Source organism: Bos indicus, chromosome 22 (genome assembly GCF_029378745.1).
Source record: "Bos indicus isolate NIAB-ARS_2022 breed Sahiwal x Tharparkar chromosome 22, NIAB-ARS_B.indTharparkar_mat_pri_1.0, whole genome shotgun sequence".
In the NCBI taxonomy this organism is placed as follows: Eukaryota; Metazoa; Chordata; class Mammalia; order Artiodactyla; family Bovidae; genus Bos; species Bos indicus.
Window position 1 is genome coordinate 50005687 of NC_091781.1, and position 25558 is coordinate 50031244.

Below are 25558 nucleotides of genomic sequence, written 5' to 3' on the forward strand. Positions count from 1 at the left end.
CCTTTCTTCCCTTACCCACACCCCCAGCCCCCAGGACAGCACTCTGACCCTCCCCAGCTGCCTAGGATTCCTTAGTCTTCCTCCAGGAGTCTCCAACCCACTCCCAGCAGTGCCGAGAAGCCCACTCGCTCCGCCCTCCAGAGAGCCCCAAGTCAGAGAGGCCTCTGTCTCCTTTAAGACAGAACAAGGCCCCACCTCCTTCCCCTGCAGCTTGAAGCCTGACCCCTTCACCTGGGGGTGGTCCCCATGGTCTTTCTGCCAGATCTCCTTCCAGTGCCTCCTCTCTGCAGTTACCCTACTTCCCTAGCTCCTCCAGCTTGGGGACATCCCAGGCTCTTAACCAGGGATTCACACACCCCTCCCTGGCTCAGCCCTGGCTAACCCTGCCAGAACTTCAGCTACCCCATTTCTGGGAGGTGACAGCTGCTTCTTTGCCAGGACTTAGCTTAGGCTGTGCCCTCTGCCCTCCCCTTTGCCACCTGCTGGACTTTTCCTCATTACCCACTACCCACCTTTCCCCGTGAAGCCCCGGATGCTTGTAACACCAGGTCCAGGCCACTCTGCAGAGCTTTAGGATCCCCAGCTGCCACTATCACTTGGGGAGCCACCAGGCACAGGGAAGCAAGAGATAGAAGAAGTGCCTGCAGGAAGCCCTGCCACCTTCCTGGGCCTGCTGAGCCTGAGTGAGGATGGGGGGTTGATGGAGAAGAGAGATTTCAGGTCCCTTCAGGCATCAGCCACTCAGGCCTTGACTCCCTCCACCCACAATGAGGTCAGAAAACAGGATAAATACCGAGGAATGTACAACTGATTTTTCTCTTAAATAAGATCACCTGTGAGGCTGCGTCTCCTGCAAGGGGGGGAATCAAAGGGGAGAAAAGAAAGAGATCCATAGCCTTGACCTCTGACCCCCTGAACACTAGTGCCCATCGCTGTGTGGTTAATGGAGGCGCTGACTGGCTGGCAGCCAGGGACATACTTGCTGTCACACTGCTGCACACAGACCTCAGCTGACTTGAGGCTCTCCTTGGGGGCGTGCAGGCTTCCCTTGTGGCTCAGCTGGTAAAGAATCCGCCTGCAATGCAGGAGACCTGGATTCGATCCCTGGGTTGAGAAGATCCCCTGGAGAAGGGAACAGCTACCTACTCCAATATTCTGGCCTGGAGAGTTCCATGGACTGTATCGTCCATGGGGTCACAGAGACACGACTGAGCGACTTTCACTTTTTCACTTTGGAGGCGTGTTGGGACCTGGCTTCCCCTCTCCGTGTTCAAGGGGGGTTGGGGGAATGCACAGCCCCACGGCAAGGATGAGGTCCCCTGGGATCTCTTTTAGGGCAACAGACCCAAGGATTGAGGTCAGTTGTATGGGAGTGGGCCAGGACCCAAAAGTCAGCCAAGAGAAGTTGCCATCCTGTCCCTGACACCCCAGGGCAACCAGGGTCTGGCTGGCCATGCCACAGGCCAGGGAGCTGGAGTCAGGACTTGTATTCTCCAGCCTTAATAGCTGGCTTGGCACTCTGGGGTGGGGAGTGGGGGGGATGATTCTGAGGGGAGTAGGATTTTCTGGAGGAAATCAGGAGCAGCTATGGGGCTTCCCTGAACACAGCCAAGGGGTTATTTTAGGTCTTGGAAGCTCCTGCAGCCTCAGAGGCTCCAGTTCTAATGGGGCCTCCTCCCCTTTCTGCTCCTGGCATCTGGGCCTCCACCCACCTGATGGGGGTGAGGGCTCCAGCCCAGGGGAGTTGGGAAGTGACTGCAGGCCTGGACTGGCTTCTCCCACAGGGTCTCCCTACATCCTTTAGACCTCTCTGACTCTCAGAGCTTGTCTCTCTCTTCCCAGCTGTTTCCCCACCCACCCCACCAAAAAACGGGTTAAAAATAGTCTGCTACCACATCAGTAGTCTGAGCAACTATGTGGAATGGGACAGGCCCTCTGGGTGGTGGATGAGCTTTGTGGCGGTCCCCACTGACTAGAGACAGTCTGCCTCATACTGGGATCCATGGCTTGGTCTGGGAGCAGGAGCCTGGGTCCTCTGCCTGTCTAAAGGTCCTGAGCCTCATAGATGTAGCTGCCTATGGGTGGGGCCAGGAAGATGGGCTTTCTAAGGCTGGGAGAACTCCCGAAGACACACTGCCAAGGAGCACTGAATCTCTGGTTCTCCTTGCCCAGGGATGCAGCGTGGTTGGGGTCCAGCCCCGGACCGCTCTGGGTAATGGGGGGAATCCCTCGGAGTCAACTTTATGGAGTCCCTCCTGTTGGGGTATAGGACACCTGGGATGTATCATCCCCTGCCTACCGCCCCCCATGGCTGGGAATTTCCCAACCACTAAAGACAAGGATGAATTGAGAGGCTGCCCCCGGCAGTGCTGGGACAATGGAGCCTTATGCTCTCAAAATCTGAGCAGGGGTAGGAGGACCAAGGGCAGGTGGGGGCCTAGCTGCCTGCACCCAGGGAAGCACTGCTTGCCAGGACCCCACCCAGACCCACTGCCAAGCCGGGTACAAGGGGATCCTGGCTAGAATCCTGCATGGCCCACTCAGGGAGGGAGACATTGGGTTCTTCAGGCAGACAATGCCAGCTCCTGAATGGTTCCTCTGTGCAGGGTTCCCCCTCAGGATGGAAGGAAGGAACTATCTCTGGCTCCTGTTTCCTGCTGGGCGGATATCAGGGCATCGGAACTCGCACTGCACCCCACCCGCTCATCTGGGATTCAGCGAGGTCCAGGGCTGACTGCTGAAGGCAAGGGATCCAGGCTTGGGCGTGGGATTCTGTTCTAGTCAGTTGGTGCTCCCTAGCCCTCAGAGACAGGGGTAGCAGGAAAGGCCCGAGGGACCGGGGAGGGGTTGGGGGGTGCCGCTGAACTCCTTCCGAGGGGGGCGGCCACAGCCTCTCATCGCCTGCCAGGACTCAGGGGCCAGGACTCGGGGGCCCGGAGGCCGAGAGGGGACTGGCAGGTGTGCGGAGGCGGGGTCCCAGGTCCCCGGCCCTATCCTCCCACCCGCCCCGCCCTCCCCGCCTCGGAGGCGCCGACCCCGGCCCGGGCCGCTTTGTCCCGCCGCCACCCTACAAAGCTGCCTTTGTGGCCCGCGGCCTCCGCAGGACCCGATGACGTCAGCCTCCGTGACCAGCCCGGCGGGGCCAAGCACGGACTGCCGCGCCCTCTGGCGGCCGAAGGTGGAAGAGCTCGTCTACGAGCCCCGCCCGGCAGAGGGGGGCCTTTCATCGACCCACGGACTCAGCAGTCTCCCGGCTCCGCGGTGGTCCAGGGAGGAAAAAGTCCAGGGACCCTGCCTGGCTCTCGGGGCTCACCCACAGCCACTGTGGGTCACAGTCACCGTGATCTGCCGCTCCCTCCTCCAGCAACGCACGGGCACTTCCCATAGCTTCATGAAAGCCTCTGAGACTCACTGGACACTCCTGCTGCTCCCAGTGTGGAAGAACCCCTTAGGAGATGAGCTCCTTAAGAAATCGGCCCCACTGTTCCAGAAGGCTGCTCCAGACCCACGACTGCAGAGGCGCTAGGGGTCAAGGGGGAGACCTAGAGGCCCCAACACGTTAAGATGACTAGTCCAAGTGGGAAAACTGAAGCGATGGGTACTGGGCCTCAGTATGAGTTGAGTACCCAGGGCCTTGCCACCAGTGAGGACCCAGGGCCAGACCACCATCACCTTAGCACATCTAAGCCTGGGTCTCTGCGGCAGGAGAGAAGAATGCCAAGACGGTCTTGGAATCTTTTTTTTTTTTTCTTTCTACGTTTTATTATTTCAAACCAGGTGAACAATTCCATAAAACATGTGAAAAAAGCAAGGAAGTGTTCAACGCTGAAGGACCCGGGCCTGGGGCGAGGGCATGAGGGGCGTGGCCCCTCAGCAGGCAGCGGCGGTTCCTAGGTTAGCGCTAAGGAGCTACATTTAGGTTAATGGAGCCAGGGCCCAGGGCCACTGGGGTGGGGCCCTCAGTGATGTTGGCAGTTGTCTGGAACAGCCCTTGGAACCCAATTCTGTGGAGGGCAGGGTCAGGCTGCCACCCGCACAGGGGGCAACCAGCAGAGGGATGGGTGTAAACACGTAGACACACTCAAGGCACGGAATCACCGGAAAGGGGTTGGGTGGGTGCTGGTCAGGATCTGACAGTTTTAAATAGTTTTTTCTAAAAAGTTTCCTAGGTTTGCAGTTTTCTCTTTTTTTTTTTTTCCCCCTTTGACTTTCTTTTTTTTTTTTAATAAAAAAAAAAGCTACGAGAATGAGCAAGTGGACTGTGGTCTTCAGGAATGGTGGCGTCTCACGCTTCTTGTGCTTTTTCCTTTGGGGCCTCCAAGTGGCTTGGGGCGGGAGGGGGTGGGGCAGGTTGTGGGGGTGGGCAGGAGGCTCCCTGTAAACATTGGTTGGGTCAGGGGCTGGTGTTGGGCGAAGCCAGGGGTCCCAGGCTGGAGAAGTGGGTGCCCCTCCAAACACAGGCCGTGGGAGACTCAGCATGGGCTCCCCTCCCCCATCATAGAACAAGACAACGGTTAAAACCAGAATGGAGGCCAGGAGGGGCTATGGGCACTCCCTGCACCTGGGGCAAGGGCAGGCTTCAAACAGGAGGCCTGTGGCAGCCCCTCCCCCAAGTCTCTGGAGCTGAGGGTGGGACTGCGGGGAGCCAAGAACAGAGGAGAGAAGGGGAAAAGCGGCCAGGGGACAGGCGGGGAGCGTGGTCCTCTTGCCCCCATCTTCCTCAGGGGCTGGGGTAGCAGAGTCGGCGGTGGCCCTGGAGGTGGGGGACAGTCAGGGCGTGGGTCGGGAGGGAAGTAGCCAGTGTGGGTCTCTCTGCCCGCCTCCCTAGATGATGACCCTTCTCCAGTTTCCCCACCCACTTGTTACCAGGGACATGGTGGCCGGTGTGTGTTGCTGGGTTACACACACACTGTAACCCCTGTTCAAGAATGAATGGGAGGGGAGACTGGAGCTCTAGGAGAGCCCTCCCCACCCACTGCTCCCAGGGCTGGCTGGTGAGGCCAGCCTCAGCCCCGGACCCTCAGCTGGGTCCGAGGGAAAGATGGCAGGGGTGAGCACGGAGCTGGTCGTGCTGAGTGGAGGGCGGCTGGGCCCCTTCTGTCATCTCGATCCTTCAGGCCAGGCCGGTGGCCTTGTGGGTGGGAACGTGAGTTTTCGCCAAGGAAAATGGGGACAGCCCTCCAGTTCTGTCCCAGGACACAGCCCGGTGCTTCTACTGTCTGGACCGCCGGGCCTCCCTGTGCCCCGTCCTCAGTGCCCCCTGCGCCCCCCATGCCCCGCGCCCTGGTCTCTCCCGGGGTCCGAGCTCGCCACCCCCGGCTGGCCGCCCTGGCCCTCCCTGGCCCCTGGCCGGGCTCAGCGGCCCTCCCTGGCCCTCCCGGCCGCCCCCCGGCTCACCATCCTGCCAGGCCCCGCCGCCCTCAGAAGAGGCCGCAGTCCTTCAGGTTGTTCTTGATGATGACGTCGGTGACGGCGTCGAACACGAACTGCACGTTCTTGGTGTCGGTGGCGCACGTGAAGTGCGTGTAGATCTCCTTGGTGTCCTTGCGCTTGTTCAGGTCCTCGAACTTGCTCTGGATGTAGCTGGCTGCCTCGTCGTACTTGTTGGCCCCTGGCGGGGTAGGCAAAATGGTGAGGACTCCTGCTACGTGTGCGGCAGGCGGGCCCACCCCACAAGTCCAGAGAGGGTTCTGTGCGTCTGAACCAATAAGCCTGGATGTGTGACAACGGTGAGAGTGCACAGGCACATGAGTGTGCAAAGAGGGGCACCTGATTGTGTGAGGGACGCCGCCCAGTGACATGTATGGGGTACATGCCCGAGTGTGTTAAAAAGGGCCCTGGGGTGTACAGACACAAGTGTGTAAGCCTGTGAAGCACCAGCTGTGTGTGAGTGTCCCACAGTTTACCCTCCTGTCCAGTGGGGGGCGCCCGTGGGCCACCTGGTCACCACCAGCTCCTCCCCAGAGGCCCAGACCCCACACCTGTGTACTCAGGGAAGCAGATGGTCAGGGGGCTGTGTATGATCTTCTCCTCGAACAGGTCCTTCTTGTTGAGGAAGAGGATGATGGACGTGTCCGTGAACCACTTGTTGTTGCAGATACTGTCAAACAGCTTCATGCTCTCGTGCATGCGGTTCTGGGGGCAGGACAGCGCTTTCAGCACCAGCCACCCCGACCCCTCACCCCTGCCCTCCCTTCCCCGTGGTCTCTGGGCCTCTCACCATCTCCTCGTCCTCGGCTAGCACCAGGTCATAGGCGCTCAAAGCTACACAGAAGATGATGGCTGTGACGCCCTCAAAACAGTGGATCCACTTCTTTCGCTCAGACCGCTGACCGCCCACGTCAAACATCCTGCGGACACAGCGCCTTAGCTCCAGAAAAGGGAGTTCTGGGAGAAGCTCCCTGCCCCATTTCACAGATTGACCGACTGAGGACAGAGGCCTGCTCAGGGTAAGGCAGCTGGCTCCATGGTATCACCCACACTGGCCCACTTTCGCCCTGGTTCTGGCCCCGCAGAGTGACTGAGGCTCGTCAGCAGGGCAGGTGGCTGCCACATGGGGTAGGGTCAGCAGAGGCTGTGAGCTGCTGGCCACCACACAGCCTTAAGGAACTCAGTGTGGGGCTGGGGGATCCCAGATGAACCCTCTTTCCCAGCACAGCCCTCAGCAGACCCCGATGTGAGGATCTCTCCCCGTCACCCCCAAGGCTGGCTGCTCCTGACCCTGTTCCCTAGCCCACAAGCCTGCTCACTTGAAGTGTAGATCTTTGAAGGTGAAGTGTGTCTCCACGATGCCCGTGGTCTTCACTCGAGTCCGCAGCACATCCTGCTGCGTAGGGATGTAGTCGCTCTGGGCGATGCGCTCCAGGTCGTTCAGGTAGCTGCAAAGGGGTATGGGGGCGGGGGGGCGTCAGTGGAGGCCAACTGGCTCCTTGCCCTTCCGTCCCTTTATTTCTCAGGCATAGCTTCTGACTCTTCTTTATTTATTTTTAACTGAAGGATAATAGCTTTATAGTACGGAGAAGGCAATAGCACCCAACTCCAGTACTCTTGCCTGGAAAATCCCAGGGACGGGGGAGCCTGGTGGGCTGCCGTCTATGGGGTCGCACAGAGTCGGACACGACTGAAGCGACTTAGCAGCAGCAGCAGCAGCAGCTTTATAGTATCATGTTGGTTTCTACCAAACATCAACATGAATCAGCCATAGGTTTACCCGTGTCCCCTCCCACTTAACATCCCTCCCACCTCCCTCCCCATCCCACCCCTCTAGGTTGTTACCGAGCCCCCAGGTTTGAGTTTCCTGGGGTCTTACAGCAAATTCCCATTGGCTTTCTATTTTACACAGGTCCCTGACTCTTAACCCTTGCCTACACTGCATTCACCACTCAGCCGAGGGGCAACTCTGAGGCCAGCCAGCCAAGCCCTAGCACCCAGGTTGCAGGCAGGCCTGCCCCACACAGGATCCAGGGTGGTGGAGTTGCAGGAGAGGGTGGTGGGAGGGGGCAAATTAGTCCTTTGGTGAGGGAGGCAGGATGCTAATCGGCACAATTACGGCACCTGCCGCAGAGCAGCCTGGCATGTCCCCTGACGCGGGGCTGGACAGGTTGAGGCCTGCCAGGCCCAGTGGGCTCTCTGCCCAGCGCCCAGTAAAATTTGGGCTCCTCAGGGGAAGGGCATAACCACTTGCTTGGCAGGGGTCCCAGGGGCTCCCCACTACCAGCTCTCTTAATTAGTATTAATGCCGCCCTGGCCTAGCCCTGAGACTAGCTCAGCTGCCTGCCTCAATATCCTTGCTGTGCCCTCAGGGTTCGGGTCCAGGCCTCCCAGTCACTGCCCAGGACCGATGTCTTGCTCTTGGGACAGGGCTGCTGGGGCCAGCTCTTGGCTCCCCCACCGGCAGCTAGGCCAGAGGGAAATGACTTCAGAGACGCAGAGACCGAAAAGAAAAACAGGAAGGGCTATGGGGAACTGTGACGCATGTGCTGTGACCTGCAAACTCTACCCCGCGCCCTACGGAGAGCCTCCAGCCTCATGGTGAATTCCACACCAGTTCTTCCCTTGTCTGCTACCAGGGGGCTCACCCCATGGACCCAGTGCCCCACGGCAGCCTTGTAGGATTGCTGCGAGGAGGGGCTGGAGGACCCCTGGACCCTGGAGTGTTCCAATCTGCTCCCCACCCCTGGGTGATTTCATTGTAGCATAAACCTGCCTGGGAGGGCAGGGCCCACGTTTACCGCTGAATCCCCACACCCAGAACAGCGCTGGGCACGCAGTGGGTGCTTAATGTCTGGGGAATGAAGGACACGGATGATACAAGAGTGGGAAGGGGCCGGAGGGTGGTCATAACCAGGTCCTCCTTGAGTATCGCACGCCCTGAGACGACAGGGGTTGATAGGAGCCATCCGTCCCTGCAGGCAAGACCCCAAAGCTCTGCTGGCACTGAGAGCTTTTGACTTCTGGGAGTAAACCCCTCCAGCCCCTCCACCCCACCATGTGTGGATGTGACTCTGCAGCTCCTATGGGGGGCGTGCTCTCACAAGGGCATTCAGGCCACTGCAGGGAGGGTGGGAGGCTGTCCACGTGACTAGGGCAAGGCTCAGAAATCATGGCCAGGCAAGACCGGCCTCCCACCCAGCTTTGGGGAGGTCCAACAGCCCCTCTCTGGGTGGGCTCAGGATGGGAAGTGCAGTGAGAATGGGAAAGCTGCTCAGACAGAGGGACTGGCTTAGGCAGAAGTAGGAGGCGGGAGGTGAGAGTACAGGGCCCGCAGCCTATCTGGGGGCCCATCCAGAGCCCGTGGATGTCCCCCCACATCCTTCTTCCAGGCCAAACCCCAAACCACCAAGACCCTGGCTGACAGCGCAGAGACTCGTCCTATCTTTCTGAGGGTGCTCAGGCCCTCTGGCTCAGGCTGTAGTCCAGGTCTCCCCCTACTCCACCGCCAGCCCGGCCCCGTGGAGTGAGTACTCACTAGGCAGCAGAGTCGTTGAGCTGGTACTCCCGCGAGCGGCCAAAGCAGGCCTGCACCCCGTGGTCAGCCCAGAGTCTCCGGATGACGCCGGACAGATCCTCAGGCAGCACGCCCTGCTCCTCAGCCGTGCACGACAGTGCAAACAGCTGCCTGGCGTCGTCCTGGGCACAGGGGTGAGCGGTCAGCGCGTTGCAGGAGCACACGGCCACCCCACCGGTCAGAGGCAGGGAGGAGGCCTTCGGAATGGGGCCCAGACTGGGGTGTTCTCAGCTCCCCCGGCACAAGGCTTGCCCTGAAGTGTTATGGGAGGCAGGCAGGGGTTGGGGAGTCCACATACCGCGCGGGAGGGGTCGGCAAAGTCAATCTGCAGATTGCCCATGGCTTTGACAATGGCCATGATGGACTGGATGGTGTTGCTGTAGACGACCGCCCGGTACTGTCGGCACTCCTCCTCCGAGTAGCCATCCTCGTGGATGATCCTGGCAGCCAGGGGGCCGGGGTTAGGGTGTATGGGGCACAGGGACCCCCATATGGGCGTCTGGAGCTACGGGGGCCTGCAGTAGCTACTTCAGACAGGAGGAGACTGCCTCTGAACCACTGGGGAGCAGAGGATGAACGTGGCCTCTAGCAAAGTGCTGGGCCCATCCCTGGGGGCAGTACAGACACGGAGGAAGAAGAGGGGAAACCAAGGTTTGCCGGCCGTCTCCCCGCACACAGCACTTACTTCATCTGCTTGACAATGGTGCTCTTCCCTGACTCCCCAGCACCTGGAACAAAGGGCACAGTGGGTCAGGGAACAGGCCCAGGGGGGACACAGGCCAGCAACTAGTGGCCTGGCCATGTGGCCAGGGAGGCAGGACCCATCCTTTCCATCAGTTGCAGACGGAAGCAGTCAGGCCTGGCGGGCAGCAGAGCTACCAGGGGTGCAGCTGGCAGGGCCATGGGGGTGAAGGCAGCCTAGTCCCATGGGGGACCCACTGCAGGCCCTGGCTTCCCACAAGGTCTGTTGCTCAACATGGCTCCCCACTGCCCTGGCTGAGTCCAGGGGCTTTGGCTGGAGACCTGAGGCTCAGCAGTCACCCTGTCGTTCTCGCACACGCAGACTTGCCACTCCGCGGCTAGTGCTCCCCAACGTGGCACTGGGTCATAGCTGGCAGAGGAGCCCTGCTTACTCTCCTCCCTACACTGTGAGCCGCAGCTGCCATGGGGCCTGGATCCGGGCATGGCATCATACCCCTGCCTTCCAGCCAAGGCCCAGCACCCTGCTTGCTGGGCCGAGGTCTATTCTAAGCAGGTAAGACACCAGGACCTGGGGGACAGGCAGTGTCACATACACACATGTACTGACTCATGATGCTTCTTTTCCAGCCTGGCAAAGCCCTATCCTGTACTTTTCTTCGACCAGTGCTGAGGAATTTGCTGCCACTCTCTCTGGTGACTGTCAGAGCAGCCCCACAAAACAGGTACTATTTCTCCCATTTTACAGATGCGGACACTGAGGCTCAGAAAAGTCTTGGCCCAAGACCATGTAGCCAGGATTCAGAAGAGCAAAGAGGTATGTAGGATGATGAGGCCTGACCTGCCCAGCCCTACTCAAAATGTGGCTCAGATCTTGCAGGACAATGTCTTGGGTTTGTTTTTTTTAAACAAACAGCTTCCCGGGCTCCATCCCAGACACAAAGCCAGATCTCAAGGGGTGCAGCCCAGAAACCTGCATTCCCCAGGGAGTGTGTGCAGGGAAGTGTGAGACCAGGAAGGCCACTTCTCTCCTGGCTAGGGGTGCGAACAGGGCCTTACTGCTTCCCTTTTGCCGAGCACACCTCAGCTGGGCCCAGCTTTCTCCCAGCCTTTGCCCAGACTGCACCCTCTGCTCTGCCCCAGCACTGTCAGGCACTACCTCTTGCCAACTCTAGTTCTTTGCCCAGGGAGTTCTCTCTGCCGGGCATACCTGCCCAGTGTCCCAGCTACACATGTCCCAACCCTCCTGATCACTGTGGTGGGTCTGTCCCTCTGACCAGCTCAGCAGGGTGGGTGGTGGGGTCTGTGGGGGAACTCTCGGCCCCTGTATATCCCTCAGGGATGGTTAAGAAACTCAGAGGATGAAGGGGCTAACACACAAACTGCCATGAGCAGCATGAATGTCAGCCATGATGATCTCAGCACAGCGGTGAATCGTGCCCCCTACATGTCAATCGCTATTCTAAGACTATCCCGTTCGCTAGGTGGTCTCACAGCAAGCCCCGGGCGTAAGTCAGCTTTACCCTCATCTCCACCTCACAAATGAGGAAACTGAAGGATTTCCCTGGCGGTCCAGTGGTTTAAAACTCCACGCTTCCAATGCAGGGGGCATGGGTTTGAGCCCTGGTCGGGGAACTAAGGTTCCATATGCTGTGGGACATGGCCGAAACATTTTTTTAAAAAAAGGTGGTGGTGGGGGGGAAACTGAGAGACACCGCTGTCATGGTTACAGCCCCTCTGCACGTGGCCCACCTTGCCTCCCAGCACTGTCCCATGTGCCCAGGGAGCTTCAGGTCTGAGTCTCCACACTGCCCTCCAAGCAGCATTAGACCCTGCTTGCCAACTCCGGGTCTTTGCCCACCTGCATCCATCCTACCTCCCACCCCAGATCCACACTGACCAAGAGAAACTGAGGTGTGGCTTGCGGCCACAAGCCAGGAGCCTCCGTGAGGAGGCTTCACAAATGCCGCCCGGAATCACTGGGCTTCTCTGACAGTCCCAGGCCTGCTTCCCAGGATCGGGGAGCGCTGCGGGGGGAGCAGCACAAATAGGCAGGCTCTGGGCAGGCTGGGGTGTGAGCCCCTCTACTGGTCCGACCCCTGGACAATGGAGGCCCCAGGCCTAGTGTATTTCCCCTGGGCATGGGCTGTGGTCAGGGGCAGCATTCCTCTCCATAGGGCTGGCAGTGAGCAGCCAGGACAGGACCCCTCACTTGACACTCCCCACCTGTGGAGTGGGCCCAAGGGGAGAGGCCCTGGGAAGGCCCAGTGGTAATGCCGAATCACGGAGGCTCTTCCCCCAAGGCCCAGAACATCCACGGGGCAGGGGGGACAGCGCTGGACTGGGTGACCACGAATGACAGCCAGGTGACACCTGGTTGTCCTTCCCAACTAGTTACTTGCTCTCAGAGAGCAGGAGGGAGGGTGGACAGCCTGGGGCAAGGACCCAGGAGCCTGGAGTCCCAGCCAGGACTGGGGGCCCAGTGTAGGAGCGGAGGCCAAGGGCACGAAGTGATGGGTCACATTGATCACGCTGTCCTCAGGTGATCCGAGACTCAGAGTGGGCAGCCCTCCGGGGCACAGGGGACCTCAGGTGGGGGTGATTTGGGGACCACTGTGCACCTGAGGCATCAGTCTCCTTGTCTAGTCCTGTGATTACTTTCTTGGTAAAAGGCGTGGACCACTCCGTGACCCTGCCCAGAGATAAGGACGCCAGCACAAACTTGCTTTGCATCTGATTTTCCTAGCAGCAGGAGACCGGGCAGACCTTGAGTGCCCTTTCCCTGTCCCCCTTGAGCTTCAGTCTCGCTTCTTCTCCCTTCGAAGAATAGGACATATTCTTTGCCCCCAGCAAGGGACAGCTGGACAAAGTCACAGAGCCCCCATCCTTGGACTCAGAGCAGTCCCTTTGTCTTTCTCACAGCTGTGACTCAGAGGGAAGGAGTTAAGTGGCAGGACAAGGATGTGGTGCTGGCAGCCAAGCAGAGAGCAGGGGAGAACACCAGGACAGAATCACAGGCGTGGCCCAGGAGGAGCTACAGTGGATCATGGGGGTTGGGGGCAGAGTTGGGTGGAGCCATGGGCTCTACCCAGTTGGACACCCTGGTTCTCAGGCAGCCCACAAGCGAGGTGTCCTAGGAGTTCCGTTTCCATTGGTGCCTGATGACGCTTCCCTATTAGATAGGCTGGCACTTGTCCCAGAGTTTGCTTGTACCTTGCTGATCCCAGGCACCCAGTTCTGCCCATCCAGCCCTGCACCTTGCCTTCAGAGAAGGGGGCATCACTAGCTCTATCCGGATTGCTGCAGAGGTGCTGGGGTTGAGGGTGGGGGATTCAGCCAGAAGAAGGCAGCAGGAGTCTCGTACCCACGGCGGGCCCACCAGGCACTCCTTTCTCCAGCTGAGTGGGACCAGAGGGACCTACAGAGGATCCCTGCAGTGCCCTCAGTGTTTCCACTGGGCCATACCTCTTCCCACCACCAAGGAAGAAGCCTCTGCAGCCCTTGCCCCGGGGCGCAGCTGTGGGGCCCCCAGCGGGCAGGCGGTAATTGCCGAGATGTGCAGGGCGACAGCGGCTGCTCTGCACTGGAACATCTGCTTCCACTCTGGGAGCCCTGGGCCCCAACGGAGGAGGGAATAGACGGGGGCCGCGGGGTGGGGAGGGGAAGAACAGCTCCACCTGCCTGAACGAGGAGGCCAGCAGGGCCTCTGGGGGCAAGACAGGGCCCCCAGTCCAACGGCATGATGCTGATCCCAAACCGCTGCATTGAGTTTCTGTTGTAGTCTATGTTGAAGCCTCTACCTCCCAGACGTGGCTTTGTCCCGCTAGGAGGCCCTGACTTGCCTCTCTCCTCTCTGGCCCCACTTTCCCTTCTGCAGGAGCCGCAAAGCCTTGAGAGGCCAGCCAGCCCATGTCACGTTTTCAGCTCCTCTCCCAGAGGGAGGTCCAGACCTACCACAGCCCTGGGGCCCACCTCGATCCTCCCCGAGATCTCCAAAAACGGCTGCCTGATCCTGCCCTGGCTCTGGCACCTCATCTGTGCAACAGGATACCACCATTATCTCATCCTAGGAGACGGGTGAGTGCCCGGCACACGGCGAGTGTTGAGATCAAAGTTATTATGGCTGTTTTCTTTTACCCTTCAGAAGAGGGCAGAGTTCCCCAAACCTCTCATTTCCTGCAACCCACAGTGACCACGCTGCATAGGTCACTGCAACCACAGGCTGCAGAGGAGCCTGCCTCGGCCATCTCATTTTGAAGGCGTTTCTGATGCTTTCAAACAAAAGCACAGCCCAGGGCAGTGACCATGGGTTTGAGAGGCTGACTCAGCAGTGGTGGTGGTTCCCTGCTGGGTCTTGTGTAACCTGGGACTGGAGACAGAGCCACGCACTCCTTTGCTGGCTTTCTGCTCTCAGTTCGTCACTTCCCCTCCACACAACCTGGCACTCCTACCCGGGCAGGGTACTCCTTCCCGCCCAGCACGTCTCACTGCAGACACCGCTCCCTGGCGCTCTCTGCATCCTGAAGGCTGGGGAGCAGGTCTCCCTGCGGACGCTCTCGAGCTGGTGGGCTCCCCAGGAACATGTGGGGCCGGGGAAAGCTGCCAGCTGACGTGGCAGGCCTGAAGGCAGAGATTCTCAGAAGCAGCCGTGGCTCGGACCACAGGGTAGACGTGGGGAGCAGCCCAGCTCAAACCCACAGCCGGGGCCCGCCCCCCACTGCGGCCCTCTCAACACAGCTCCCCGCCTCCATCACTGGCCTACCCTGGTGGGCCGCTGGGGGAAGGTTGGGATGCACCCTGGGAAGCCCACCCCAAAGGCGGCCCTGGCACCACCTCCCACTGTCATCTCAGGAAGGTGCCACGTCTCCACACTCCAGCCCAGCCCGCCGTTTCTGGGCACCCCCTGCTGCCGCCCCGCCCCTCCCCGCTCCGCCCCTGCAGCCTTAGGGTCCCCGGCCGGCCACCACCAGGGGGAGCCCGGCGGCCAGGGACCCAGTGGAGGAGGTGGGGGTTGGGTGGCGCAGAGGAGCGTTTGTTTCTGGAAAGCGGCGGCGGCAGCGAGGGGCAGCTGGGGGAGGTGCCTCACCCACGGCCCCCTCCCGAGCCTGGGAAGCCCTCGGCCAGCAGAGACTCGGCACACAAGGGAACAATGGGGACGGCGGAGGGCCCCGCCAGACAAAGGCCCTCCAAGCCCCGCCCCTGGCGTCTCTTCCTTCCTCCAGGTGCTGAGCTTCACTCCCTCCAAGGAGGCTCTGCAGGGGGCTGGCATGGGGGTGGGGGGAGGGTCTTGGACGGACCCCGTGTGACACCCCCACCCACATGTGTGACCTCGCCTTCCTCCAGGTGCCCCAGCAAAGCCGGAACCTCCCTCCCTCCAGTCTCTGCCGCTTGGGAAGCCTCCAGCAGCTTCCTGACGCCCATCAGGGCAGCACTAAGGACCAGGGCCTGGCCAAGTCTTTGCTCTTCAGTGCAAAGGAAAGAGGCCTCGGATTCTCCCAGGCACGGAGAGGGATTTCCAGGGCAGGGCTGTGTCTCCTGCAGTGGGGTCCTGCCCACCGTAGAAAGGGAAACTGAGGCACTGGGTAAGGAAGGCCACGTTGGAGGAGAGGAGGCCCTGAGACCTGCTCCTCATTGGCCACTGAGGCTGCATCCGGGTCTCACCCTCCACTGCCAGGCACTGCTAGACGGGGCCCAGGTGGTACACGGAGCCAGGCCATTTGGCACAGCCCTCTTCCTGATGCTTCTTCACTGGAGGAAATCGCCTTGCTCTTTTCAAAGAGTCTGAATCACTGTGGTAGACCCAGGGTGAGATGTCCATGTCTGGGCCTCATGTCCCCATCTGCGAAATGTACTCCTCAACGGAGTGTGCCAGGCGCAACGCCCGCCTTGAACAGCCTCCTTTGGGTCTTCACACCCACCCCAAACTCCACCCACAGTCCAGCCCAAGTGGGCAGTTTGTCTGTGTGCCCACAAGCCACGATCCAGGCTTGAGAAGCGTGACGTCACGGGCCCCAGCACTGGGCACAGAGAGGGGCGGCCAGCCTCAGGTCACACAGTGAGGAAGGTGGGGGCAAGGAAACTCTGGGACCTAGAGTCTGGACTGGCCATGAGGGTACCACGTTGGTTCAGCTTTGTGTTTGGCCTTGATGCTTCTGCCGCTTCTGTTCTTGCTCTCTCCTAGGTCCTTTAGACTCCGCAGTTCCCTAGGGCCTGGCCTGACAAGCCAGAGCAGAACCCTGGGAACTCCACGGGGAAGGGCAAGACAACTGAACTTTGGATTTCGGAGGCCCAGAAGGATGAGGACCAGCTGTGGTCCCCCCATGCTGTGGCCAGGGAGTCGCCATACAGGAGCCCACCGCAGCCTTTGCTCTTAGTGGGGACCCTCAGCAGGACCACTCTTCCCTTCTCCTCATCTGGACAAGCCCCAGTCTCCAGACCAGGCTCAGGGCCCCCCACACCGCACCCTGACAGCCTCCAAGCTGCCTCAGGCTGGGACTTAGTCCTCTTAAGCCAAGGGGTTGTGGGAGGCACAAACATGTTAGGGGAAAAGCAAAACACTAAGATGCCTGAGTGTTCCTATGAGGGGACACAGGCTAGGAGGGGAAGTGGGAAGCAAAAATGGGGGCACCTCTATTAGGACGAGGTCACCCCATGGCCACACAGCAGACTTCTGGCTTTAAGCAGGAAAAAGATTCACGCACAGTCTTGGGTCCCACTCTCTAGAATAGATGGTCCCCTTAGAGTCCCCTAAAAGAAGAATCGAGGCCCTCAGGCATATGCAGGACATGAGTACACCCAAAGCATCTGCCTGTCACCCTGACTGAGCAATGCTTGCCAACTGGGCACAGACTCCTGTGGGGTGACAACAGTTGGGGACAGGTGCTCAGAGTCACCACCTGGGTTGTCCTTTGGTGTCTCCACTTACTGGGTAAGTCACATGATGTTCCTGACCCTCAGTTTCTGCATCAGTGAAATGGGTATGTCAGTCCCAGCTCCACAGGGTTAAACACGAAGAGACCGGCCCTATGCAATGGTCACAGCTCAATCCAAGGCAGCTACTATTATCACCAGAGGGGAAACTGAGGCCCAGTGAAGGCACCCACTACCCAGGCCCAGTGGGTAGTGGCGTGGGGGAAATCCTTAGGCTGGATCAAGGGCCTTTCTGTCTACCTCCAGGCAGGGGAAACCCAGAGTGAGCTAATCCCAGGGCTCCTGCTCCATTTCCGGGCATTCATCTGGGCCTGCAGCCGGCCTTCCGGCTTTGGAGGGCAATGGCTGCTTGGGAACATGGGAGCAGCCCTCTGCTTTCCTGCTGCCCCCCCACCCCACCCCGCCGGCGTCCCTCTCCCAGCCACCACTTCCTGTGGTCAAAGGAGGGGCCTGGAATCCTTCTCAGAGGCGCCACCTACTCTGAGATCCTGGGCCCAGTGGCCACTGGGGCAGGACAAGGGACAGAACTGTCTGGATTGACTCCAACCCGGGGACTACCAGTAGGGGCAGCCCACGGGGGCCCCGCACAGGTGGGGCTCAACTTCTAAAGCCCCCCGCATTGACCTGCCTCACACTCCCCACCCCAGTGCACAGTGTGAGCGGCTCTCTGGCCTCTTCCTCTTTTGGGCTCCTCCTCCTCCAGCTTCTTCCTCCTTTTCCTCTGGTGTGGACACCACTTCCCCGAGTGGCCCAGCCCTGCCGTGCAGACTTCACCACCCCTCCTCCAACCCTGGGACACGGTACCTGCTGCCATCAATACACGCCCCCCTCACTGCCCCTGCCTCCACCAAACCGGAGACTCTGAGGCTGTAGCAGCCTTGGCACCCCAGGATTCTCTGAGCCACAAGGACACCCTTCTCAGCACAAACCTTGTATATCCCACCTTTAGGCTTTGGCGCAAACGGGCCTGGCATTTACTGCCAAGCCTTGGAAGTGTATGCAGGAGGCCAACACTGAAGGGCCAGCCCAGGTTAGAGAACATGTGGCTGCTATTCCAGGGAGACTATTCCCCCAGCCACCAAGATGATCAGAGCCCCAAGGTGCAGCCTAAGGGTGAGGGTGGAGTGTTTGGGGTTTAGTAAGATCAAGAGCTCAGGGGAGAGAGGCTGGGTGGGGCTGGGCAGAGGAGCCCCACCCTGCACCTGTGGCTGACGGAGAAGCTGTCTGAGAGTATCAGGTACTAGGGCCATCATCAGAGGGGCCTAGTCCTTTGCCCTCCCAGGGCCTTCTGAGGCAGGGCACATCAGTGGTGGCCTGCCAGAACCCGTTAACCCCTTTCCTCATTGACCTTTTAGGTTAGGATTCCTGCCCCCGAGATAGTGGGAAGATGAGATTAGAAGCTGGCCTGGGTCCTGCCTTGGAGACAGCACTCAGGCTCTGGGCTGGACTGTCTCATCCTCTGCTGGGAATGTGGGAGGCCAAGTCCTTGGTCCCTCAGATGCTAAGAGCTTAAGTGGACAAAGCTTCCTCCATCCTGTTCCTGCCTACAGAATGGGTGGCTTTTAGAGATGGAGACAGAGAGACAGCCAGGGACGGAGATCAAGGACAGGGTGTACAGGACCTGTGTGCCCCCGCCTGTGGTCCAAGCTGCTGCAAGTGCCAGCCCTGCACTGCTGGAGCCTGGGGACCTCTCTGGGATCCCATCAGGTCCCACCCCCAGCACTACCTGCGGTCACTTGCTGGGTTGCTGTTAGCAGGCTTAGGATATCTATGATGCTAGCCAATGACCCTGCAGCTCAGGCCAGCCCAGGGCCAACCCAAAGAGGCCCTTGACTGTGCCAGTCCCCATCTGGCAGCACAGGCTCCAACTCAAGCACAGTGGGTGGCTCAACGCTGCCTCAGGGACTGGCATGGAAGCCTGAGCTCCCCAGCTGGCCTCACTTCCACCTCCAGCCACAGGGGCAGGCATTCCCTCTGTCCCCACCACCTGCTCTGCTCTCTGTCTTGGGGTGCTCCAACCCCCACCCCTCCTGGGATGTCTTCAGCTGAGCTCCAGGGTCACTTCCTTTGCAAAACTGCCCCGATTCACGTAGTCTCCCAGCTCAGGGGTAGCCCCTGAAGGACCCAGCTTCACTTCTATCCTAGAGGGACAACTGCTTTCCTTGGCTGCACCAACACTGGGGTCACAGGCAGGGGCTGAGCCCAGGGGGACTGGGAAGGCAGAGGGGGACTCAGAAACGGTTTAGACTCCCTACTCACTCCCTAGCTTGGGAACCCCAGCAGTGAAGCTACTGACTCCCGAAGACAAAGCCTGGCCTCGCCTGGGGGAGGGGTGGGAAGAAGAGACTCACAGGCTCCAGCTGCCCCGCCCCCCATTCAAGTGCTAATGAGCTCCAGCCGGATGGCGGGATAGCAGGGATAGAAGGTGGTGGGGCGAACAGGGAAGCTGGAGGCCGGCCTGGGCACCAGCCCACTTGGTACCCCAGGGCCCTGCCACACCCCCAACCCTAAGCCCCCCCGGGAAGGTAGCTCAGCCCCCGGAGATTGGGCGCAAGGTCCCCAGGGCAGTGGGTCACTCCAGATGCCACCAAATATCTACAAGTCTCAACCTCTCACTTGGTGAGAGCAGCGGCCCAAGGGCGAGGGTCAGGGTTCCCAGGGCCTCCATACTAAGGCTAGGCAGGCTCCGAGCTGGGGAGATTCCTCCCCATCAAACTCTCAGCTCTGCAGGAGTCAGCAGGGGGGGTGGTCCCTCTCCTGTTCTCACACCCACAGGTCTTGGTGTACCATCCCCACAACACGTATGGCTGCAGGCAGGCACCCCATCCCAGATTGTGGATGGAGAGCAGAGCATCTACCAGGATTTCACCTGTAGCTGGGGTCTCAGCCGGTGCACTAGGTGGAGCAGGGATCTGAACCTAGGTTTGTGTGATCCCCTCAGGAGAGTGAGCCCTCCTCCCCTCCAGGCCAGGCCTTCCTACTTCAGAACCCTTGCTGAGTTGGTCCCTCTGCCCCCAGTGCCTGGCCCTGGCAAATACTGCTAATTTTTAAGCCAACTCAGAGGACCCCTTCCCAGGAAGGACTACTCCTCCCACCCCCAAAATTCACCCGCATCACTAGACTCTACCCATTATCCAGCCAGCCAGGATCCCAGGCTAGCCCTTCCCACTAACTCCTGCTACACCAAGCCCCAGGCAACAGCTTAAGAATTACATATCCCTGTTCAGGGATGTGTGCAAATAGTTTCATTCTTTCCACACACACTTAATAGGCACCTACAGTGTGCCAGGCCCCTTGTGAGAGACAGAAAGGACTAACGTCACAAAACTCCCTTCCTTTCATTTGATAAATCTCACTGAGCCCCTCAATGTCCAGTTTCCGCACTGGCCAGGCCAAGAACTCCCCACAGTACTGTTCTGGTCTGAGCCCCATGGCTGTGGGGCAGCTCCAGCCCTAAGAGCTAGACAGGCTCTACTGCAGCAGCAGAGAGAGCAGGCCTGCAACAGTCTCCAAACAGCCTGAGCTAAAACGAAGAATGCAAAGCCGGTTTTCCCACATGAACAGCTATAGAGTCCCTACTATGTGATCTGCAAGGAGTGGACAAGGACTGTCTCTGCAGCCTGGCTCAGTCGGCAAAGGATCTGGCAAAGGATCTGCCTCGGATGCCAGAGACCTGAGTTGGATCCTTGGGTGGGGAAGATCCCCTGCAGAAGGAAATGGTATTCTTGCTTAGAGAATTCCATGGACAGAGGCAACTGGTGGCCCGCAGCCCATGGACCTGCAAAGAGTTGGACACGACTGAGTGACTGAGCATGCACTGAGGTGCCAGCAGAGCGTGATGAGACCATAAGGAAACAGCCTGAAGAGTTTTTCCCTCAGTCTCCCCTTGAGTCCTGGTCATTGGCCTTACATAGTCCTTGCCACCTGCCCATGATATGGCAGGCAATGGCTCACTGATCGCTATCTTACTCCTCCATCTACCCATGTCCAAGATCAAGTTCACACCAGTAGCGCTTCTTTCATTCAACAAACAGACAATAGTTCCCAGGCTCCATGCTTGGCATAGAAGGCTCACAAATGAACAGGACACAGTCCTGCTCCAGTCGTGGGGGAGGGCAGTTGGACACAGACAAATACCACGCTCTAATGGGGTGGCATGGGGGTGGGGGGTTAGAGGAGGTGCTTTACCAGCCTTCAAGAAGGGGGTCAGGAAGGATCCTGGGAGGTGATCCCTGGGCAGAGTCTTGAAGAACAATCAAGTAGGAGTGAAATGGGGGGAAAGTACATCAAGTGAAGGGAACAGATGCCAAGTCCCAGGGGCAAGAGGAAACTGCTGTATTTATACCATGAAGCCTTCCTGGAGCCATCTCTCCTTTCTCTGTAGACTGCCCACAAAAGCTCAAACAAATCAGAGTCACCCCTAAACACACACTCTGGCTTACTTTACCCAAAGTGCCCACGCCGAGGCCCCAGATTCTACCAGGGGATAGCTGGTCAATCAAGCTGAACTGGGTGGGGGTGGGGGTATCTCTGAAGTAGAGCCGGTATCAGCAGCCCTGCTCCCCCAACCCAGCTGCCAGGGAACACCCTCTCCCCGCTGTGTACCACATCTGCCTTTGCCCCGGCGATGGACAGTGACTATGCCCGCCGGCTGGCAGAGCTCCCCAGGACGGGAAGGAGCCAGTATGCGGGTGGGGCAGCAGGCGTGGTTGGGCTGGGAGGGAAGGCTGGCAACTGCCCAGCCCGAGTCCCGTTGCCTGGACAGAGTCTTTCCGCTACGTGGGACAGGCGCCCAGCTCTCTGAAGCTGCCTCAGCTGGGCTCCCATCACCTTCCCTGTAACTGGACAGGCAAAGGACAGCCAGCCGGGACCCTTCTCCAGGCAGTCCGGACAGAGTCCTCAATTTCAGGCAAAGTTTGGTCTCCCAGCCCCTTACAGTGAGTGCGTCCTCTGCAGGGTCTTAGCCCCGACTCCCCATCCTGGGCATGGCACTCCTCTGGCCCAAACTCAGGAAGCCCATTTTACAGTGGAAGCAAAGGCCAGAAGGACAGGATGCTGAGACGGACTCCCCATCCTACAAAGTTTCGAGCATTTCTAGGGTAACCTGTACCCCTGGTTGCTGCCAGCTTAGTATGAGAGGGGTCGCCAGACCCAAAACCTGAGCCGGGCTCCAAGACTGGTGGGATGGAGTCAGCACAGAGAACCAGGCCAGGGGCCCTGTGTGCCCCAGCCCCACATCTCTTCGGGCACCATCGTAACTGTGATTGGCCTGGGAAGGGGCTGGCTAGTGACCCCCTGGCTGGGCACTGGGAGGCAGCAGTACCCGAAGCACCCTTCCCAGGCCCAGCGGGCAGCATCGATGGGCATTCCGCCGCGTCGACACCCACTCGCTGCCGCTGCCGCACTCGCAGCAGAGACAGGAAGAGGCAAGCGCCCAACGCAAAACAGCCCAGGAGGCTGGGCCGCCGCCCCTTCCCGCCCCTTCTCTTCCTCCCCGCAGCGGCAGCGGATGCCATTTTGAAACCTCCGGGGCTGTGCCCCTGAGGCCAGGCCCCCAGGGACAGTCAACAGATGGGCCGAGGATGGAAGACACGCTGTCCCCTCGGCCACACGCTCAGCATGAAAAGCCCCACTTTTCGCAGCCTGGGGACCCCAGAGCAGCTCTGGGGCTGAGGGGCCACACCCCCCACATCCATAGTCCAGCCCCCAACACTGCCGCGAAGGCCTCCTTCCCTACTAGGTTTGAACTCCACCCCACCCCCAATCAGGCTGCCACTGGGCGCACCACACCTGCTCCCAAAGAGAGGCTGGACTGGGGCAACTACCAGGCCCCCAGCCTCTGCACAAGTCCACCTCAGATGCCCACCCCCTAGCAGGCCCCCCACTACTCAACCAGCTGGTCCACCACTCCCCCCTTGCAGGGCCTCAAGGTCCGATAGGCCCACCCACTCTCAGAAGCCACATCCTAGGCCTTTGGGCCCAGAAAGGGTGCGGGAAGCCCTGCACCCGTCAGCGGCTCTCCTTGGCCCGCCCGCCCGCCGGGGGCAGCAATATGTCGGCTGTCTCACCACTTCCACTTCCCCCCACCCCCCAAGCAGCCACCATCTTTCCTGGCCTTGGAGCCGACGCAACCCAAACTCCTCCACACTCCCTCCTAACCCCAGATCCCCGCCTCACTGGCCCAGACAGGGCTTAGAAACTGGGAAAAGGATAGCCAGCAGAACTCCCCGGGCAGCTTGAGGCCTGGTCCCCTCCCCCAACATGACCAGTGGAGCCCTTAGGGGGTCTGGAGCCAGTCCTTTCAGTCCAGCCCACCTGGTGCAGGAGGCGGGTGGGGAAATCTGGAGAAGGCTAGTGTGGGAGAGAAATTAAGAGCAGGGGAGCAGAGGGTTTGAGAGATGCATGCAAAGAGGGAGCTGGTGGGCCAGATGCCAGGAGCAGGGGTCTCTAAGGGTTTGGGGGCTCTGACTGGAAGGTGATCTCCTAAGCAGTCATTCCACTTCAGAGGTGCAAACCAAAAATCCACCTGAGAAGTCCCTTGGGATCAAGGTGCACAGGTGGAGGATACAGGGTCCAGAGTAGCGATGGGGCACAGAATGGGAAGGAGGGAGGGAGTGGGGGCCTGGGAGGGGCCCTGGAGATACTCAGGCCCAATAGGAATAAGGGGAGAAGTGAGGGAACAGGTGGTGCCTGAAGGTGGGGGCCGAGTGGGATGGTAGGGGGTTGGGTAAAGTCTAGGGAAGTATGGAAAGACAGGCAGGGGGCTCTAAGGGTCTGTCAGGTTGGACAGTAAGAGTGGGTGGTCAAGCAGAGTTCTGGGCAGCGGGTGTTGGGGCCCTGGTGGCTGTACTTGGGGGTTTGGGCTCTGGGATGAGTTGAAGATGGGACCTATGGGCTACGGATCAGAAGTCTCGGCCAACCCAGAGTTTTGATCCATTTTTTTTTGTTGTTATGTCCTTGCCGGGCGGGTCTAGGGGGTTCAAGTCCAGGTGTGGGGATCCAGGCTGAGTCTGGGTGTTCGAAGCCCTAGTCCACAGGTCAAAGCTGGGGATTTGGGCGGGGAATCGAGGGGTCCCAGCGCAGGGCGCGGCCTCACCCAAGAGCAGCAACTTCACCTCCCGCGCCGCCTTCTCGCCGTCTTCCCGCAGGTTTTTGTCGATCATCTTGGAGCGCTCGGCCGCCGCCTTGTCCTCGGCGCTCACGGTGCAGCCCATCCCGCCGTCCGCCGGCCCGGCCGCTGCCCGGCCCCCACAAGGCCCCGGCCCGGCTCGGCCCCGCCCGACCCCACTCCGCTCACGCCGCCGGCCCTCAACGGGTAGCTCCCGAGTCGGCAGTTCCGAGCGTCTGCGGGCGGTGCCTTCCAGGCCGCCGCGCACCGACGGCAGGGCGGGCCGGGGGCGGGGCCGGAGCGAGTCAAGCCTGGGACTGGGCCGGGGCAGGGCCGGAGGCGGGGCCATAGGAGATCTGGGGCCGCTGATTGGCTTGAGGGCGGAACGACGGCGAAGTTAGGCTCAGCCCAAGCTCGGCCCGGGCTGGAGGCGGAGCCACGCCGAGGGAGAGCTGCAGGGGTTGAGCCTAGCCCAGAAGGACTGGGCGGAGGGCGGGCTGCAGGCGGGCCCGGGCTCCGATTGGGTGCGGAGCGCCTGGAGCCCCGTTGCTCGACGGCGGGGGCGGGCAGATCTCGTAGCCTGAGGACCGGGATCCGGTGCACCTCAGGGGCCGAGCAGGAACCAGTCCTCTGAGTTGGGCGAGCGGAGCAGAGAAGGCGTGTCTTAAAGTTAATGAACCCAATAAACTTGTCTCGGGATCCACAGAATCCCGGAGGCTCTCCGGACTGCTTTCTTCGTCTTAAAGCGGTTTTGACCCCCCTCTGTCTTTTGAAGTTAAAAAAGAAAAAATTCTATTGCCACCTCAATGCCTTTGCCCAGGCTGTCTCCCTCAGTTGGGGGTAACTTCTCTAACCATCCAAGAGTTATCTTTCTCTGATCTTCTAGGAGGGAGCCATTCATCAGGGAGCCATTCTGGGCTCCAACCTGGGACCCAGCAACCATGAACAAGGAAGAGAAAGAGAAAAAGGTGCCACCAGACTTCTGGAAACATAAGTGGCCATGATCTTATGGCCTGTCATCACTGGACAGTGGCTGCAACCCCATGGCTGGACAAAGGTGTTGGGGGAGGAGGGGCAGGCAGCAGCATTTCTAGCGGGACATTTCAGTCTTTCTGACTCTCTTCTCCATAAGAAGCCCACAGCCCTGACCTCTACTGGACCGTTAAAAAGTCTGCCAAGGGTTACCCAGGAAGGTGTCCTGTGTGTCTGGAGCTGGGGAGGGCCCAGTCCAAAGACAAGGAAAGTCCACGAAGCCAGGAAGTGAGCTGGCCAGCAATGCTTGGCCACCCGCAGTCCCCTGTTTAGCACAGACTCCCTCCTTACCACCTTGACACACATCTTGTTTCCGCTACCAGTTCTCAAGCTGTCCGTTCTCCCTGGAATGTGTGTGTGTCCCTATTTGAATGGCTCTCCTGTTGAGGAAGCATTGGCCTGTAAATCCTCAAATGGTTCCCCCAGGACTCTCTCCTGCCTGGAATCAAAGCTCAGGCAGGCCCTGCTACAAGCATGCAGCAAACCTGTTGAAAACACACAATACCCACCCAGGGACACAGACGTTCTGAGATACGCTCTATACATCCATACATAGGCTCAACCTCCAAAATGCTTCAAATCCACAGAACACATTGTAAACATGGGTACACACAGTCGAGAACACAGCCTGTCCACAAAGGCTACAAACCCAGCTCCAAGGCAGGCCTCTTCCCCCAACAGCCCCGCCCCTCACTCGAGAGCTGATCCTCCCTCCTCCGGCCTCCCCAGCCTGCTCCTAGCAACAGCCAACAGCTCTTGCAGTTGCCAGGCAACAGGAGAAC

General features: G+C 59.7%; 1 protein-coding gene across 1 annotated transcript; it reads right to left on the reverse strand.

The window, feature by feature from the left end:
- Nucleotides 1–4177: 4177 nt before the first annotated feature.
- On the reverse strand, nt 4178–23939 carry GNAI2 (G protein subunit alpha i2). The gene is made up of 9 exons (XM_019984816.2): nt 23733–23939; nt 9693–9735; nt 9306–9447; nt 8969–9129; nt 6750–6878; nt 6221–6350; nt 5982–6135; nt 5398–5611; nt 4178–4753 (listed from the first exon to the last, which is right to left on the reverse strand). Exons 1-8 carry the CDS (start codon nt 23848–23850, stop codon nt 5421–5423), a joined length of 1068 nt encoding a protein of 355 aa, XP_019840375.1. The 5' UTR covers nt 23851–23939; the 3' UTR covers nt 4178–4753; nt 5398–5420.
- Nucleotides 23940–25558: the final 1619 nt, after the last annotated feature.

Excerpts from the sequence above, each read along its gene's own strand:
- GNAI2 (XM_019984816.2), bottom strand. The coding sequence starts at position 23,850 with ATGGGCTGCACCGTGAGCGCCGAGGACAAGGCGGCGGCCGAGCGCTCC. Across the intron at positions 9,736-23,732 it reads GGTGAAGTTGCTGCTCTTGG|GTGCTGGGGAGTCAGGGAAG; the intron begins GTGAGGCCGCGC and ends CCTTTGTTCCAG. Across the intron at positions 6,136-6,220 it reads TAGCCGAGGACGAGGAGATG|AACCGCATGCACGAGAGCAT; the intron begins GTGAGAGGCCCA and ends TCCTGCCCCCAG.